At 39.8% G+C, this 17,720-nt stretch overlaps 1 protein-coding gene across 2 annotated transcripts; it reads left to right on the forward strand.

The window, feature by feature from the left end:
* The first annotated feature begins 64 nt into the window (after positions 1-64).
* Positions 65-17,720, forward strand: ccdc39 (coiled-coil domain containing 39). Of its 2 annotated transcripts, none has more exons than XM_035170372.2 (24): positions 65-1,087; positions 1,710-1,829; positions 1,951-2,097; positions 2,186-2,344; positions 2,536-2,628; positions 2,765-2,893; positions 3,052-3,243; positions 3,367-3,470; positions 3,568-3,700; positions 5,480-5,674; positions 5,780-5,944; positions 6,031-6,168; positions 6,642-6,850; positions 7,050-7,173; positions 7,306-7,465; positions 7,555-7,661; positions 9,619-9,759; positions 10,070-10,249; positions 10,405-10,493; positions 10,649-13,226; positions 14,025-14,192; positions 14,344-14,421; positions 14,506-14,582; positions 16,113-17,720. In XM_035170372.2, exons 1-20 carry the CDS (start codon positions 1,001-1,003, stop codon positions 10,821-10,823), a joined length of 2,847 nt encoding a protein of 948 aa, XP_035026263.1. In that variant the 5' UTR covers positions 65-1,000; the 3' UTR covers positions 10,824-13,226; positions 14,025-14,192; positions 14,344-14,421; positions 14,506-14,582; positions 16,113-17,720. The 2 variants fall into 2 exon arrangements, with proteins under 2 accessions (XP_035026263.1, XP_047197816.1); XM_047341860.1 differs by having other exon boundaries at positions 14,025-14,124.

A 17,720-nucleotide genomic window follows, 5' to 3' on the forward strand; every position in this document is an offset into this window, starting at 1 on the left:
TAGCCTGGATAAGGACAGCTGTAGGTTGTCATGATTTAGGGCCCACAGACGTTCTTTGACAAATCTGAAGAATGAGTCATGTCAGTGAAATACAAATGCTGTTTAGCTCCTTGTTTAGTGGACTGTCAAGGTTTATGAGCAGCAGGTCATTTAAAGTTGACTATAACAGTTTTCTTTCAAGAAACAGAAAAAGTAATTTATGGGACTGGATAATAATAACATACAATAATAATAATATCTTTATTTAAAGAGCATTTTGTCAAATCCAGATTGATTTATTTCAGGGTTATCCAAAACATTTTAACAAAACAAAACATTCATGAACGAAAAAGGTGCATAAAGAAGAAAAATCTTATATTACCTGCCCCCTTTCATAATATAACACAACATAAATACAGATAGCCATTCCTTTTTTGATTTCCCTTTCACAAATCAACTTCATTAATCAATACCATCATCCTAACAAATACTACTTGATAAATTCATATCCCTAACGATCATAATAATGGTAATACAACTTTTCATTATTATTTTTACTATTTTTGTTGATCATTCTGAAATATATTATTATAATCCTGTTTTGAGTGCTATAGACTTTAAGCAAAGATGTCTTTGGTTGTATTAAATTGATCAATTCACATATATATGATCCTAGATTATAATTTGCCTTCAGACAGACACAGTGTGTATAAATTGAGATGTGACCTCTGTATTACTTTCTATGCAGACACTCCTGTTTAAATGTTTTAATGTCCAACTGGTGTATAAACTGAGGTGTAGAAATGATGACTGCAGTACCACGGACGGACAGTGTGAGGCGCTGGTGTCGCGCTGCTTCCCAGTGGCCACACAGTTGAGGGGCTCGTGCCGTTGCTACGGGCGACAGACAACAGACATCAAACAACAGCAGCAGCAGCAGCAGCAGCAGATCTTCCTGTGAATCCTCTGCCTGTTATTGGTTCTGTTATTGGTTCTGTTGTAGCAGAAGACGCGGCGCATCATGAACTCCGTTTTATCGGACGTGAGCTGGGACGAGCGCTTCGCTTTCCCTGAAGTTAACGCTGAGAACCAGGCTGTGACAGCGGAGGTGAGTGACAGGGTTAGCATCAGGTTAGCATGTAGCTCACTGAGCATCATGACAACACAACAAACACAAACAACTGATGAACATTAGACATTTAAATACAGGGTCTCCAAACTATACTATCTCAAAAATGACTCAATGCATTTCATGAAACTAGACGATACTAATACTACTACTAACACCACTACTACTACTGCTATTACTACTATTACTGCTACTAATACCACTACTACTGCTACTATTACTACTATTACTGCTACTACTACTACCATTACTATTAGTTAATTTCCCTACGTGGATCAATAAAGTTATCTATCCATCCATCCATCCTATCTACTACTAATAATATTATATAAACATATATATATATATATATATATATATATATATATAGCACAGTTCATACAAGAAATGCAGCTCAAAGTGCTTTACATACAATATAAATGAAAATAAAAACATGTTAAAATATAATTCAAAATAAGAAGAGAAAAGATTTTAAGAAACAATTGGAAAGAAAAGGGCAAAAAAAACGTAAAGTAAGAAAACAATAAAAAAAGAGCACACAGACGATATTTATAATACGTATATTTGCTTGTAATCTTATGACGTTTTCTCACGACAACAGATTCGGAAAAAAGAAGCAAAGCTGGTGCAACTGGAAAACAAACTTGAGAGCAACAAGGATCAAAAGCAGTTAATGACCGAGTTCCTCAAAAATGGTCAACAAGAGCTGGAGAACACTGTGGTAAGTTTATCAGAAAACAATACATATATATGTATTACGTGTCAGGTGTTCATCTCATGATTGGGTTAAAGTAACAGGACCACTGTATGGTGCTTTGTTCTCTTGTTTTTTATGCACCCAGGCTTTATGTAAGGCCAAGGAAAGAGAAGAAGCGTTGGAGAAACACCTCACAGCCCTCGCAGAGAGGGAGACAGGTCGCCTGGAGCAGGATACGACAAAGATGGAGAATGAGCGTCGATCTTTAGCAGAGAGGAGAAACATGCTGGAGGTCTGTACCATTCACAATATAAGAAACACTTTTAGCTGATGGTTCCATCCCATCCTCACAATGTACTGACCTCTGTCCATATCCTCAGAATCACATCTTCAAGACCAAACAGAAGCTGGAGGAGTTTAGGAACCAGATGAACTGGGACCAGCAGACCATGGATGCCTTTTTGGAGGAGTCAGCACGTCACGATGAGGACGCAATGGCCATCATGAAGTACGCCCAGCAAGATGAGCAGAAGATCAAGGTGAAGTAAAAAGACCTCAAAGTATCTACAAGCTGTTCATTCTGGTTTCAGGAGAAGCTGCACTAATCAGCCACAACATTAACACCAGTAACCTGTTTTAATGTTGTTGCTGATGGGCTGTTGTAGCTAAACTGCCCTTTACAAGTCTTACTCCTCCTGAGCTAACAGCTGTGTTGCCTCCCCTGTTGCAGTCACTCACTCTGGCTATAGAGAAGAAGACACTGGAAGCCAGTGAAAAGCGAAAAGCAGTTGACAAGGAGTTGACTGAGACTATATCTGCACAGGTACAAGAAAAATACCTTAGACAATGATATCCTGTAAGAGTTGGTGGCCTGGACTCAGGGGATGGGGTGGGTGGGGTGTTTCTGTGGTAATCCTTTTGATTATTCCTATAAAAAAATTCATCTGCTCTTCTAACAGCTTGCTTTGGATAAGATGACAGATAATTTGCAGCAGACTCACCTGGAGACACAGCAGCTGATCCACCAGTGGGAAAACACCGTCAAGCAGATGAATCAACGTGATGCTGAGATGCAGCAGTGTGCACTGGTAAGGTCTTTTACCATTGCACTTTTGCTGATAAAAGACAAACCAATGTATATTAACCTCTGAACAGTAGAAGCCATCAGAATGTGAATGCTCACTGAACAGTACACTTGACTAACACCCTGTGTTTGAACTCCGATTTTGTTTCTTCCTCCGTTCAGCAACTTGCCGAAGCTAACCAGACTATCAGGGAAAGGAATGCCACCAGTAAAGAGAGGAAGCACTTGCTGGATGATCAGAGGAACAACAACAAGGAAACTGAGAGGAAGATGTCTGGAGCCCAGCGGCAGGCTGTGAAGCTGCGGCAGGATTTGAAGGAGCAGGAGAATAACTGCAGTACACTGCAGGATGAGGTCAGCTACTCAAAGAAATTCAGCCAAAGACGAAGAATACATGCTCAAGGAATGTTGCAGCTAATCTAATCCGTATTCTAACTTTATGTTGTTGAGACTGATTCTAATGCTTGCTAATTGCAGCTGGATAGTTGCAAGGGCGCACGAGACAAAGCAACGTCCAGTGTGAAGTCTGTGACAACCAACATATCCAGAATGAAGAAAGACATCCAGGATAATGACGAGAAGTGAGTGATAAAGTATATTACAACATGTCTCTGGCGATATATAATCACTGTAGTACTTCATAAACAAGCTCTGTCTGTATATGTGTGTGTGTTGTAGACTCAAGGAGGCCAGGGCGTATAACACTGCGCTGGAGGAGAAGCTTAAAGAAGTTACTCAGACTGCCCTGAGTGAGGAGGAGAGAGCTGCTCAGATGGACCAGTTTGTCAGGGATGAGGACGAGGACATCAAGGTGAGCAGCCTGACACAACCGCGAACTGATAAACTGCTGTGGTGTCAGGCTGGAGAGAGTGGTTATTTACGTTACAACATCTTTTTCAGTTTTTCATTTGAGGACTTTCACATCTTAAGACACTGTTTGATTATTATTTTTGCTGGTAGCTTTGGGACACAATCAAAAATAACAACTATTGTATGTTAGTGTTGAGTTTAAATGAATTTCAAACTGCTCTGGGCGACATGGGATTGTCCTTCATATAAAACAACTACTGTAAATCCTGTCTCCACATTGTCTCACTTGTTGGGGTGGGATATGTATTTTTTGTCATGGCCCTTCTTCCCGATTCACTCTTCTCCGAAATTAAAAAGTTTACCATTAGTGACTGCATAGTTCAATTTAAATACATCAACTTTAAAGTGAGATTATTCATATGGAACAGAGGTAATAATATAGGTGTGGTGCAAGAGATGAAATAGATTCAAACCGACAATTTCTTTAAACTCAAAGCAGCACTGGTGCAAAATGTAAATTTTTGACTATAAAAGTCGTATATTACGTACGTAATAGGTCTTAATTATATTTAGGTGGGCCTTGATTGGTTAATGTTCATTCAACATTACTTGTGTTTTAAAATGAGTAGGACAACATGTAACTGATAACTACAAACATCCCAGTCAGAATTTATCACTCAGCTTGGTTGAGGGAAAGAGATACCCACAGTCCCTTTCTGTCGTTTGCAAGATAATGTGACGTTCCGAGGGTCATTCAAGGGGCATGTTCCCCTCACTTTTCAAAATGTTATTGTTTTTTTACTGTCAAACCTCCATAAGCCATGTGAGAGAAGCTCTGATTTGATAAAGAATGTGAATACATGTCTCCAGCAGTCTGGACTTTCAATTTAATCTCTATTATAATCTCTATCATAATATACATTTAATATGCTCCCACAAACAACTGAAAATATTACAAATATTAGACAATACAATTCGTGTTATTCTGTTTTAAAATGCAAATATGTGCTATAAACTAAGTCTGAAATTAGTTGTGAACTTTAACTTTTTGTTGAAATCACAGGAAAAGCAGGATAGATAATCTCATACCTCCACCTTTGTTTGTTTGTTGGTTAGCATGGAAAACACAAAAGCTACTTAACCGATTTCCATGAAATTGTGTTTCAAGGAAGAACCCATTCAATTTGGGGGTTGATCAGGACCAGGGGGTAGTTCCAGGATATTTGTTTCCCCCTTTCTTTAACATTGTGAGATAAGGTGTTTGTTTTTTTGACATTTTTATGGGACTCATATTTATCCCTTTGTGCAGTTTGGATTAGATTCAAACAAAATCTGGTTACAGTGAATTTACAGTAAATGTGGTTTCATTCGGTGACAGTTGGGCTGTGGTGGATCTTTGATTTCTCAGAGAATGATTGATGGATCTTGATTAAAAAAAACAGACATGCTCAGGCATGTTTATGGGACTCATATTTATCCCTTTGTGCAATTTGGATTAGATTCAAATAAAATCTGGTTACAGTGAATTTACAGTAAATGTGGTTTCATTAGGTGACTGTTGGGCTGTGGTGGAGGTATGCACTGTACTGAGTGCTATCATGCTATGTTTCTATGAATTAATATAAATGCAGGGTAAAACGCCCCCTACCACCCTCACAGTATACTAATAAAATTGTTGTGTTTCATGAATCACTGTTAGAATCTATAAAGTGCTCAAAATATCATAGCTTTGTACTGTATTACTACTTTGTAACCCTGTGTTTCCTGTGCTTTCCTTTAGGAGCTGGATGTGCAGCTGCGTGACTGCAGACATGAGCTGTTCCGTCGTAAAGAGCATTTGCAGGCTCTAAAGACAAAGGGGAAGGATTCTGTCGCCTATGTTTCCAGGAGCAAATCCACCATCACCGGCCTGGACAGCCAGCTGAGAAAACAGGAGAAAGACTTATTAAGACAGCAGATGATCATTAATGAGCAGGTAAGTTTACACCAAAAAATAAAACCTGTTTTATCCAGTCTTGTGCGAGACTCTGCAACATCAACAAATAGCTTCTTATTTTCCTCTCACTTTCCTGCATCATAGGACTCCAAGGTCATCAACCTGGATAGAAAACTGGCACGGCTGCAAGGAGACGTTCAGCTAGATGAAAAACAAGCGCTAGACATGAATATCGCTGAGCTGACCAAAGCCCTGGAAGAGAAGAAGAAGTCAGCCAACATGCTAACCAACATTCTCAAGGAGTCTGAGGTCAGTCTCACTGCTCGTTCTCTCTCTATTCTTCTAAATGAAATAATGATATCTCACATACCTCTCTCTGGCTCTCTCTCTGACAGGAAGATATCCGCTTATTGAAGAAAGAAATGGGAAAGTCCGAAGCTCAAAAGAGAGATGTGACCGAGAAGGTAGAGGAGCTCATGCTGCTCCGTATTACCAGTGAGAAGGAGCTGAAGACACTCCGGCTCAGGAAACAGGTAACGCACTGATGACACAGCAGATGTCATGAATTCACCTGAGTTGTTGACATTTAGTTACCACCTCAGGACGTCCTGTATTCAAACTGTGTTTAGGAAATCAGACTTAAATACTTTGATCGGAGGTTCTGTCACTTTGGAAGAACGTTCCCCATTTTTGCTTAATTCGATTTTTTTTTTCTTTTCATTAATAATAAAAAACAGACAATTTGATAATGACAATAATCATTATTTGCATCTTTAATTCTAATTTTAGTTCATAAAAACGTAGCAGTAATTGGTCTGTGGTCATACATTCACAAGGTGGTTTATGTGACAATGTGAACGATATTTGTTAGAAATAATGTTTAAACGATTAAACAACCGTCAGTGTTTGATACATTTTATGCTAAAACACAACCGGTTTTATATAATGTAACTCAGAGAATGTATGCTAAATGATACTTTGTTTTTGACCTCATGTTCCTCTGTAGGACGACTTGGTGGAGCTTAACATCTTGAAGGTAGAGGTCAAGCGCATTAGAGATCTGCTGTACAACAAGACGGACACTGTGCTGTCGTTGGAGAGGAGGAAGCTGGGTCTGCAGAAAGCCTTAAAGGAGAGGGAGGCTGAGATCAAGGTCTACAGAGAGATGCTCGGCCAGAAGCTCAAGATCAGTGAGCAGGAGAGACAGAGACTGAGGTGAGTACCACAGCAATTATCTCAAATCTCATATACTAACTAAGTCCAATAGTCTGAGACCACTGCCCCATCCAGGTGAATGTGAAGTGGTCTTAGACCTCTGGGGCCTCGTGTACAAATGTATCACCTGGTTTTTAAGTAACTTCTCCATTCGTAAAATGTTTTACAAAGACAATCACTGTGACTGATTCTGTTTCAGTGCTGAGCTGAATGAGAAACTGTCCAAGATTGTCATGATAAAGAGCCGTTTTGAAGTTGTGACCCTCTCGATGGCAGCTCCTGAGGGGGAAGAGGAGAAGTCACAGGCCTACTATATCACAAAGGTCTGAGGTCTACACAGACACACACACACACCATCGTGTCACATGCAGAGTCGGCTGAGGCTAACCATGATCAGATTGTCCCTCAGTGTCCACCAGCTCTCTGAGTTACTGCGGTTTTGTGCTTTTCACCAGGCTGCACAAGAGAAAGAGGAGCTCAAGCAAAAGGGAGACGCTCTAGATGCTAAAATACACAAAATGGAGCTGGAGAACAGCGCTCTGGAGAACACCATCCAGCTGTTCAACAACAGTAACTCAATGTTTCGCAAATCTCTCAACAAAGTCAATGAATCAAGTACGTATGACGGGGTTGACAGAACAACTTCAAAACAACAAATCAAAAACAACACTCACACACAAAGTAATTCAGATTTTTTGTTTCAGGTCCAGAATACCAGGAAAAACTGAAGTTAGAGGAAGAGTTAAGTGCAGCTGAGGATACATTCAAGTTCAAGAAGAGACACGTCCAGGAGCTGCAACAGGACTTACAGGTTAGTCCCGTTTATAGCCGGTGTTGAGCAGATGACATAGAAAGATGTAACAATTATTCCATAACCACTGAATAAATAACTCAACCTGAATCATAACATGTCCCATCACAAGTCTCACAGAAAATGTCTACTGGACTTACATGTACAATACATTCTCAGAAGATTGGCTCACATTTTCAACAATTTTACATCACATTTGTTGTCAATAATTAGCATCTATGTTCTGTGATGGAAATCAAAAAATACAAGAGGCTGGAACACCAAATTTGCCTATGTGTATTTACATTTTTCTTCAAATATCCTGCCTGACCAACATAAATCCTAATGCCTTAGAGAAATTGTCTATGTAGCGCGCTTTTGGAGTCTTGCTTCACACAATCCAAATACTACCCAGTATTATATAATTCCGTGGTTGTGGTCTTAACAAACTCTGAGGTACCTCGTCAGTCCACCTTCCAGGTTTCTTCTAAACCTTGGTTAAAGATTTACGGGGCTTTCACCCGCCGAAGGATCCAATCCCCTTGGACCAACTTCTCCTTAACACTATGCATGCCGGTATAAAATACACTTGAACTTTAAGATTCTCACCAGATAGATCGCAGCGCTCAGACGATCCAGGCTCGGGTCTCGGTCCCTGCGTCTCACCCATCCTTTTGGGGAGTTTAAGGTTGGAAACTACTTTCCCAAGAAGGCCACTCAACCGTAGACACCGAGTCCAGATGCCCCCAGTCGTGCAATCCCACTTCTGACACCAAATTGTGATGGAAATCTGAAAATACAAGAGGCTGGAACACTAAATTTGTCTTTGTCTGCAGGGATCTCAGAGTGAAGGTGCAGAAAAGTCAAATGCAAGGATCTTATATAGGAGAACTAAGGCTGTTTGTCTGAGCCAGTTCAGACTGGTTCTGTAGGCGGAGTTTGAGACATGAATCAAAACACAGAAAAATGATTTACATATGTTTCCTTTGGAGATAAAGCAGACATAAATTCAGTTCTTTGGAGAGTAAATAAGTGATAAAAAGGTCATACAAGTATTTAGACAGGTTATAAAAGTATTTAGACAGGTTATATATGTATTTAGACAGGTCATAAAAGTATTTAGACAGGTCTGCAAAAACTTACTTTTCAACTTCAAAATAGGTTTCAACCACACTTAGTTATTTTTCCATTACAGTTCCTTGTAGTTATAGTAATAAGTAAACAAAAATCTTAATTGACGTGTTGATATCTATGACCAAGAATTCATATTTTTTTGTATTAGATTCGGGGGCAACAGCTATTTGTAAATCCATTTTTAAATGTGTGTTAAGTCCTTCCTAACTTTTTAGAAAAAAAAAGTTGATCACATCTAGTTTTAATGCTGTTTCGATTCTGACAAACACCTTATTGATTTTTTTTATCAATAGTAAACATTTAAAGATTTGTATCCCACAGTTTATTTTGTGTTTGTGTGCTACACAGCAGGGTTGTAATTTATCGTCAGCCAATTGACGCTTCCACTTTTAAATACCTACATATTTCTTGCATGTTGTGGTGGGTTCTTTTTTTATTCTATGACAGCTTTACAAAAATTGGATTAAAACATTTGGCAATATGGCCAATACACAGCCCTACTATATACACATTAGGTCATTGTAGCATCACAAGCTGTACCCAGGGGTTAGTTAGGTGTCCAAGGCCGTTTATTTCCAGCAAAAGTCCAAATATTGTTTCCTCTGGAGAATCACAATGGTTTTCTTCCTGATGCATAAAGTGGTTGATTACAGGGAGTTTTCAGTTGTTTTGCTTGAGCGCATGTCCATGATATATTGTTAATATTCCTATATATTTGATATGGCTTCATGCTTCATTGTTTCTTAAAAACTATTCTAGTCCTTTGCAGTTTTTCAATGTTTTTCTCGATAGCTGCTATTGTGTGGTGAAGTGTGTTTTTTTGTTTACCACCCTCTGTTTCCAGGACATGAACAATACCTTTGAGAGTCTGCTGCAAGAAGAGCAGGTTGAGAAAGATAAGATAGAGTACAGACAATCACTCATCAGCAAACTGATCAAAGAAATCACCTCCCAGCAAGAGAAGATTGACAGGGCAACCAAACAGGTTTGATGTCCACCTGTAATTGTTTGGCTAACCACACTTTATATGTTTTAATATTATGAAATATCTATATATTAATAATATCTCAACACTAATATTTTATTTTTATTGTCAGTTAATAAGTCAGACTAACGCAATTGAACATTTTTTATCTGAAAAAAATTGTTTGTGTTTTTCTCTAGTTTGGCTCAACCTAGTATAAATAGGGTAGATTATGCTCTGGCAATGGTTAGTAAATAAAGGAGGAATGCTGTGTGTGTGTATGTAACCTTTAATCATAATTTAATTTTGTACTTTCCTTGTGCTTTCCAAGTGCTCCAAGCTGACAAAAGAGATCCGTGCAGCGAATAACACCAAGTCTGAGACTTTAGAGGAAAAAGACATTAAACTGAGGGAACTAGAAGAATTCAACAAGAGCATCGGTAAGATGCTAAATGAGGCCGTGGAGGACAAGCCTGATCTCAGACCAGTGCTGGAGAAATACTTCCTGCAGGTATAAAACGAAGGGCGGTACAGATGATTTATTAAGCATTAAACGTGCTTGGCTTTGCTTTAATGTCAGTAATGGGATTTAACTTGAATTGTGTAGAAATTTTAGTGACAAAATCAGATTTCTTAAATCTTTTTTGTTTCTGCTTTTTCATTCAGGCCAATCTGTCTTTTCCAGCTCCTTCCTCCACGCCCACCAGCCATCGCAGCTCCAAGACAAACTCCGCCCGCAGCTCTGCATCCCTCAGGTCAGACTCTCTCCTCAACAGGCTTCACACTTAATAAATCTAGTTTAGTACTATTAAAGGTCTTGTTTTCTTTTTTGTCATACGAAGAATTGAAGATTTCCCAGTTCTACTCCTCTTCTGTATCTTCATGGTGCTGTTCTCTCTCTTTATTGAAGGTCTCCTGCATCTTCAGCCAGCAGCAGCCCCAGGGCCTCTGCACTGCATTCTACCGTGTTGAAGACTGTGGACCTGGGCTTAGACATGACTGTGACCTCCCCTCCTCCCACCACCTCCAGACGTTCCAGCTCTGCAAGTAGCAGCACCAGCAGCAGGAAGTTGAAGAACTCCTAGTTGCATAGAATAACTGTGTCACATCACTCAATGGACACAGACTGGGAAATATTTTTTTTTACTTTTTTAGTTGAAGCAGTAAGGAGGAAATTAAATAGACAGAATGGCCCTTTACACCTGAACAGGAAAAGAAGGCAGGGAAACGGAGATGATAAGTTGGACACACCTGTGAGCCAAAAGGAGAGCAATCAAACAAAGGCAGCATTGAAGAGAACCGAGGAAGGATATCATTGTACAGATAAACCAGTTTCTGGAAATATGTGCTAAAAGAGGAAGAAAAGTGTCTGTCTAGCCTGCTCTGATTAGGCTGTGGTCTTCTCTGTCCCGGTTGAACCACAAAAACTAAATCTGTCTCCGTTGTGAAACTCTCCTGGCTTCCCCGATTCCCTTTGCCCAACACACACATTATCATTGTTTTCCACTCTCATTGGACATTAACTCTCCTCTCCAGCACACACACACACACACACACACACACACACACACACACACACACACACACACACACACACACACACACACACACACACACACACACACACACACATCCATCTCCAATAATCAGACTATGAAGAACTGAACTGAATACAACATACAAACCGTTTTTCCTGAACACACTCCGCACACACCCTATAATCTCATACATCATCTGAACTCAAAAAACACTAATTATCTCATTATTTCATTTGTTTAATCAATGGACATTTAATATTATGATTTGGAAGTGAATTCTATTGATTAATTGATATTTCGGTGTGAGTCTTTGATGTTTGTTTATCAGTCATACTTCTTTGATTTGATTGTTATTTGGATTTGAATAATTAATGGAACACTAATTGATTAACTGAATTGATTGTTTCTGATTTCCTTTCCTCTGATGCCTTTTGTAGCTATGACAACAAGCTATCTGGGCTTAGCTCTCTGACTGGGATATATTCTAATTAATTGACAGGTTAAGAAGCCCTGTCTGGCACCCAAGCCCTTTTTCCTTAAGTAAAGCTGTTTTCAGAAATGACCTGCGGGTAAATTACGGAGAATTTGCTACAGAGTTCACCCCCAGTTTGCTTTTCACACATACGCAACGTAGCAAGAGATTCACTGCACAGACGCATTCACAATAGCAACAAAAGCCTTTTTCTTGGCTGTTACTCATGACATCCTCTCGCTCACTTGTGTGTTTAAGAATGACCCAAAGAAAGTTGTTTTGCTCTCGGCTTCTCTCAGCTGCTGAGGCTGCTGAGCTCTGTATTCTCCATTTGAAAGTACTACATAATAATAAGAATAAAACTTCCAGAAGACAGTATTTGTATTTGGCCTTATTGTTACAGATTATCACCACAACTTATATTTCAATCAGGAGAGACATTTTATAATGATCATAAATATATTGTGAACAGAGGAATAGACTTTGGCACATAGACCCCAGCAGGAAGTGGAACACAATGGAAGCAATCAAGACTTCCCCAGGTACCTGGGCAGTGGTGGTGACGAGGGATGGAGCGTGAAGTTTGGACGTCTGATGAAGGGCTTCTGGTTGGAGGGTTTAATGGGAGATGATGTATCCAGAGGTGAGGTGCAGGGTTAGAGTCGCGTCTGACAGCTGAATGACAGGAGGGAGAGAGAAGACTTCTGAACTTTGAAAGTTTATAGGTGATTTACTTTTGGCTGTGTATCGTTTACCATACAATATTTACAGACTCACTAAATCAGTATGTGTAAAAGTCAACAAAATACAATGTGATACTGCAAACAACAGTAGTGTGTTTTGTGTATAAGAATAGAAAGTGATGTATGTGCATTGTTTGCCGATGTGAAGCTCGATGTACATTTAGGAGAACAACAGGTTTGTGATATATACATGACACTGTCAGCTATTCAGGGTAATAATCTGTTCTGAGGTGGTTTCGGTGTACGGTGCCTGCCAGAGGACAGGAGGTGTAAAAGGACGTGTCGAGGGTGAGAGGGATACTTTGAGATTTTCTCTGCCAGCTTCCTGGTTACTGTGTCCTTCAAGCCCTGAAGGGAAGGCAGGGGAAATCCCAATGATTTTTTTTATAATAATATCATATAGCACTTCTCAAAGCAAAGTTACAAACTGCTTTACAAATAAAAACACAAAAGTAACATGAAAACATAAAAACAAGTAATGAAGTAAAACACTAAATATGTGACATAAATGTAAGCCTGTAAAGTATGTTTAAAGCTGTGATTTAAAGGAAGCTTCTGACTCAGCTGGCTGTATTTCCTCAGGCAGCGTGTTCCAGAGCCTCAGAGCTCTTATTTCAAAAGCTCTGTCTCCCTTAGTCTTTTGCCAGGAGTCTGGAACAGTAAGAGGGCCAGTGCCAGAGGATGTCGAGCAGGTTGTGTGGAGATAACAGATCCGCGATATGAGGAGTCCGACCAGTAAGTGCCTTTCCTGCTGATCTCACTGTTGCAGTACACTCCTGCTGTCATGGTTTTGTCATCGGACTGTTTATTTTCTGCCTCTTTATGAAGAGTGCTTTCAGTTTAATTATTACCTCCTTGTGTTTCATGTTTATCCCTGTGTTTGTGTTTGTTTATGACTTGTTCCTGTGTCTCATGTTTTCCCACTCCCTGTGTTCTGTTTCCTGTTTTATTTTGTAGTTTCTGCTCCTTGTGTGTTTTCTTTCTTCACTCCCTGTCTTGGACCTGTTTCACGCCCTTGTGGTTGTCTGCACCAGTCCTCATGTGTTCAATTGCCCCTGCCTTCCCTGTGTATATATAAGTCTCTGTGCCCCTGTGTGCTCTTCGTTTTTTAAGTGTAGACATTTTGAGATCTCTCTGTTTGTGGTTTTCTCCTGTTAAGATATTTTTCCCATTAAAAGGACAATTTTTGTTTAAAACTCTGCCTCTGCATCTTGGGTCCACCTGCTCAACCATACCCTGACACCTGCGGCTGCTCTAAAACAGTTGGATCTCCAACAAGCTTTCGTTTAGCTTTGCGAGAGCAGCTACGTCTTTTTCTGTTCTTTATTTGTACTCATTCAGCCTTTCTTTCACTGGTTAGTGGGAGGATTTCAGTGTTTTATGACAAAGCAAATCACACAGGGCCATGCTTCACCGACTAGAAAGGTGCTGTATTTGTTTGAACAATGAGCCCATTATTCTGACCCTTGGTTTTCTGCTTGAGTCACCCCTTCAGTAACTATTGTTGCTAACATGACACACCCTCTGAAAAAGGGTGTCATTTCCTCCAGGACAAAAGCAACCAGAGGTCCTTTGAAGGCAGAAACGACACTTTCCCACGACAGACTTCACTCTGAAAAAATTCAATAAATAGGTAAAGCTTCGACATGCTGCTGCTGATCGTACTCACTGCAGGTTTGGCCTCAGGGGCCGCCCAGACATGTGAGTGCAAGGATAATTAATAACTGGAATATGTACCAAGTAGATGGGTAGATAGTAGATAGATAATAGATGGAGACAATTTGAGCAAATTTGTTGAGCTGAAGTTTTTCGATGATGTAGATTTCAAATGTACTTTACTTTATTTGGAAAGTTTCCCCAGCGTCTTCTTCCTCCTTTACTATGGGGACATCCACCGCAGAGACTCCTCACTCTGCTTTCACAAACAACAGTAAGTTTTATTTATAATTCACCTTGAAGTCCAACATGACTTTTGATGGCTTTGAACTCATGCCTCTTTTTGTTTGTCCCACAGCTGTGGCAATCCTTCAGGCAACCGTTCAGGCCAATCGTGAGTTAAATGAAACGACACTGGCTCCAGTCTTAACCAAGGTAATAACGTGTTCACAGGACGACTTTCTTGTCCACGCAGAGTTTAATGTCCATTTGAACGTCTATTGTCAAACATTAATTAAACCTATGCTGACTGTGTAGTGCACGTTCTAATAATAACAACAGGTGGACCAGGGGTCTCATTTATAAAACAGTGCGTGGGATTCATACTAAAAGTGTACGTACGCACACCTGAACGCAATGTTGACTTTATAAATCACAGTCCACCTGGAAACGTTCGTACGTGGATCTGCCTCCAAGTCCGCCCTCCACAAACCCCCTTTCAACCACAAATGGTCAATGCAAAGCACGTCATGAATATGAAATTGGGCTGCTGACCAATGGGTTTCCACCGTGAGTCCTGATGGAGTCACGGCATCACGCGATGAGAAGAGGAAGCGAAACTTTCTGACACTGACGTCGAGGTGTTTGTTAGTGAGGTGGAGGTGAAGAGCGATTTTATGGGACAGCAGTGATGTCACTAATAAAGAAAATACACTGATACTCTGCTGCTGCTGTGGATAACACAATGTGTGATTGCGATAGAAAGAACGAAGCCTGAAATAAAAAAAAAGAGATCCAATTCAAAGGTGGAGGTAAAAAAAAAAAACACACTCTCAGAATATGAGGGAACGTATTTTAATCATCCAAAACTGCAGGATTATTAAATTCAGAAACAGCTGTGATGTCCCCTATCTGATAGAATTTGACAGAATTATTATTATATGCTCGTGTTTGTACTGGTATGGTTCGGTTCCGTCGGTTGATCTGTGTGATACTGGACTGAGTTCAGCTCCGAGATCGCAGAGCAATAGAATCTCTATCAGCTGATCAGACATCGCTGAACCCTCGTTTCCTCCTCATCCTTCTATTCGCGTGCACCCATCACGCAGAATCACGCACCAGTGTCACGGCAGTGTTTATTTATTTAGAGCATCGGACCGATTCCCTCACATCAGTGGATCCTCACCTCCACTCTGGGATATTATTTGGAAAGTTTCTTCATTTCTTGTAAGAGATCTCCAGTGCGCTCTGTGCGCTCTGTGCGCCTGATGGCACAGTCACGTTCACTGCAGCGATTTAATACACGCACAGTGTTAGAAGATGTTATTAAAAACTGTTAATGACTCGGCTCTGTAACTCCGCTGTTTAATGGAGTCTGAACGTAATTTGCTCTAAGTTGTTTTATATATTTTTAATTAAAAGGTTCTTGTGGAACAGATATGTCGCGCGAGCACAACTAAAGCTGTTGGTTTTAATGTAAATGATGAAGTGGATCAATAATCTGCTTCAGTTCACCACCTCACGTCTGCGTCGCCACTTTCCCGTCTCCAAAACGTTCGTACGCATGGGTCAGAGTTTGCGTGGAAATACGCAAATTTTCCCGTCAAGTTTGTTTTTATAAATCCCAACGTTTGCGTGAGAAGTGGCGTACGCACGTTTCAGGCCCCGTTTTGTGCGTACGCAACGGTTATAAATGAGACCCCAGGACCTGAATATGATGAGTTTATTTGGATTTGTGTCTTTCAGCTTTACGACATCATCCAGCAGGGTCAACCACATATGAACTTCACTCTGACTGTAAAGAACATCACTGAAGTCTGAGAGGGACTCATCTCAAAAGTTTCTGTGTGTTTCTGAGAGTTAGTTCACATGTTTCACAAGATAATAAAAAAAAAATATATATAATGTGAATACGGATGATCCTCTGCTATTTACAATGTATGTGTCAAATTCTGATTTTGGAGATATTCCCTGAGAATGTTACGTGTGTATTTCTTTCACTTGTTAAAGCAACACCATGCAACCTTTTTACCTTAAAATAGCAGCTACATAATTAGCTCACTGTGATGGCTCACTGACTTGGAATAGGGAGAATTTTGCAGATTTCATTCCTCTTCCTGAACGCCTTTTCTTTCTCTGTGTCTTTGATGAGTAATCTCCTGCGAGAAGTGTGTAATTGACTGATAGTCGCAGCTTTAACTGCCAGAATCAGGCCCATTTAAAAACCTGCATTAATCTCTGATAACCAGCAAGGAAACCTTTAAAATATCAAGAATTGTGAACAGAGTTTGGTGTATTTGTCACAGCAGCAGCTCTTCTGGTTCAGGATCATGAGGAATATGTGTTCAGGACTGTTTCGGTTCATAGAGATGGACAATGATGTTAGAGCTCTGGCTTTGTTTTTTTCTTGACATAAAAAACATTTACTCATTTTGACATAGAGCCCATGAGAGATAATCACCATGTGTGGCTGCAGTGGCCGTTGCTCACTAAAAGCCTTCAAAAGAGCCTCCAATGATTATTATTGACATATATTTATTGGACACAAGCCACTGTGCTACCGAGCAGTCATTCTTTAAAATTTCATATTGAACATAAGTTTCAGATGCACTATGGAACACAGATGATCTTCATTGTAATGAGTACGTTTTTAATTGTGGAAGGTGATCTCTCTCTCACACACACACCTGACACTACTGTGATGCTTCTCCCATCTGAAATGTACTCTTCCTGCCATCGCTGTCGTTTAATTTTTTTGGTCTTTTTGATTAACATGAATCAAAACAATTCATAATTTTTTCTTCGATAAAGGTCTTGCATTATTTGGATGGTGTGACTCTTGTTTCAACAAACGACTTCTCATTGTAGTGAGTCACAGATCCTGATCATCGCCACAGGTGCTACCCAGTTTATGACCTAATTGTCATGGCAGAAGTCCTCAGATCTTTTGATCAGTAAATATTTGTTATTTTGCCTAAGCACAACAGTATTACCATCACAACACTAACACAAAACTAAAATTAGATGTACACATTGTACAGAATTGTCCATTCAGGAATAATGTATAAACGTATATTGTTGTTAATGATGGTTATGCAGATTTTTCACTATTGGCAGTGGCAATGGTGTTTAACCAAACTGATACCAAAACATAAAGCAGCATCACCTAAGATTGATACTTGAACTGTGTTAGTTTATTACTGTTGTTGATCCTTGTATTAAGACCAATCCGTCAGTTTGAGAGTCAAGGTTCCTAGCCTCGGTTTCCAGTTTTATTCATAGAGATACATTTCTGTTTGGATAACTCTTAATTTTGCAAACATTGCTCAATATTAATAAAATTATTTGAACACA

The sequence above is a fragment of the Hippoglossus stenolepis genome, chromosome 11 (assembly GCF_022539355.2).
Source record: "Hippoglossus stenolepis isolate QCI-W04-F060 chromosome 11, HSTE1.2, whole genome shotgun sequence".
Classification (NCBI taxonomy): Eukaryota; Metazoa; Chordata; class Actinopteri; order Pleuronectiformes; family Pleuronectidae; genus Hippoglossus; species Hippoglossus stenolepis.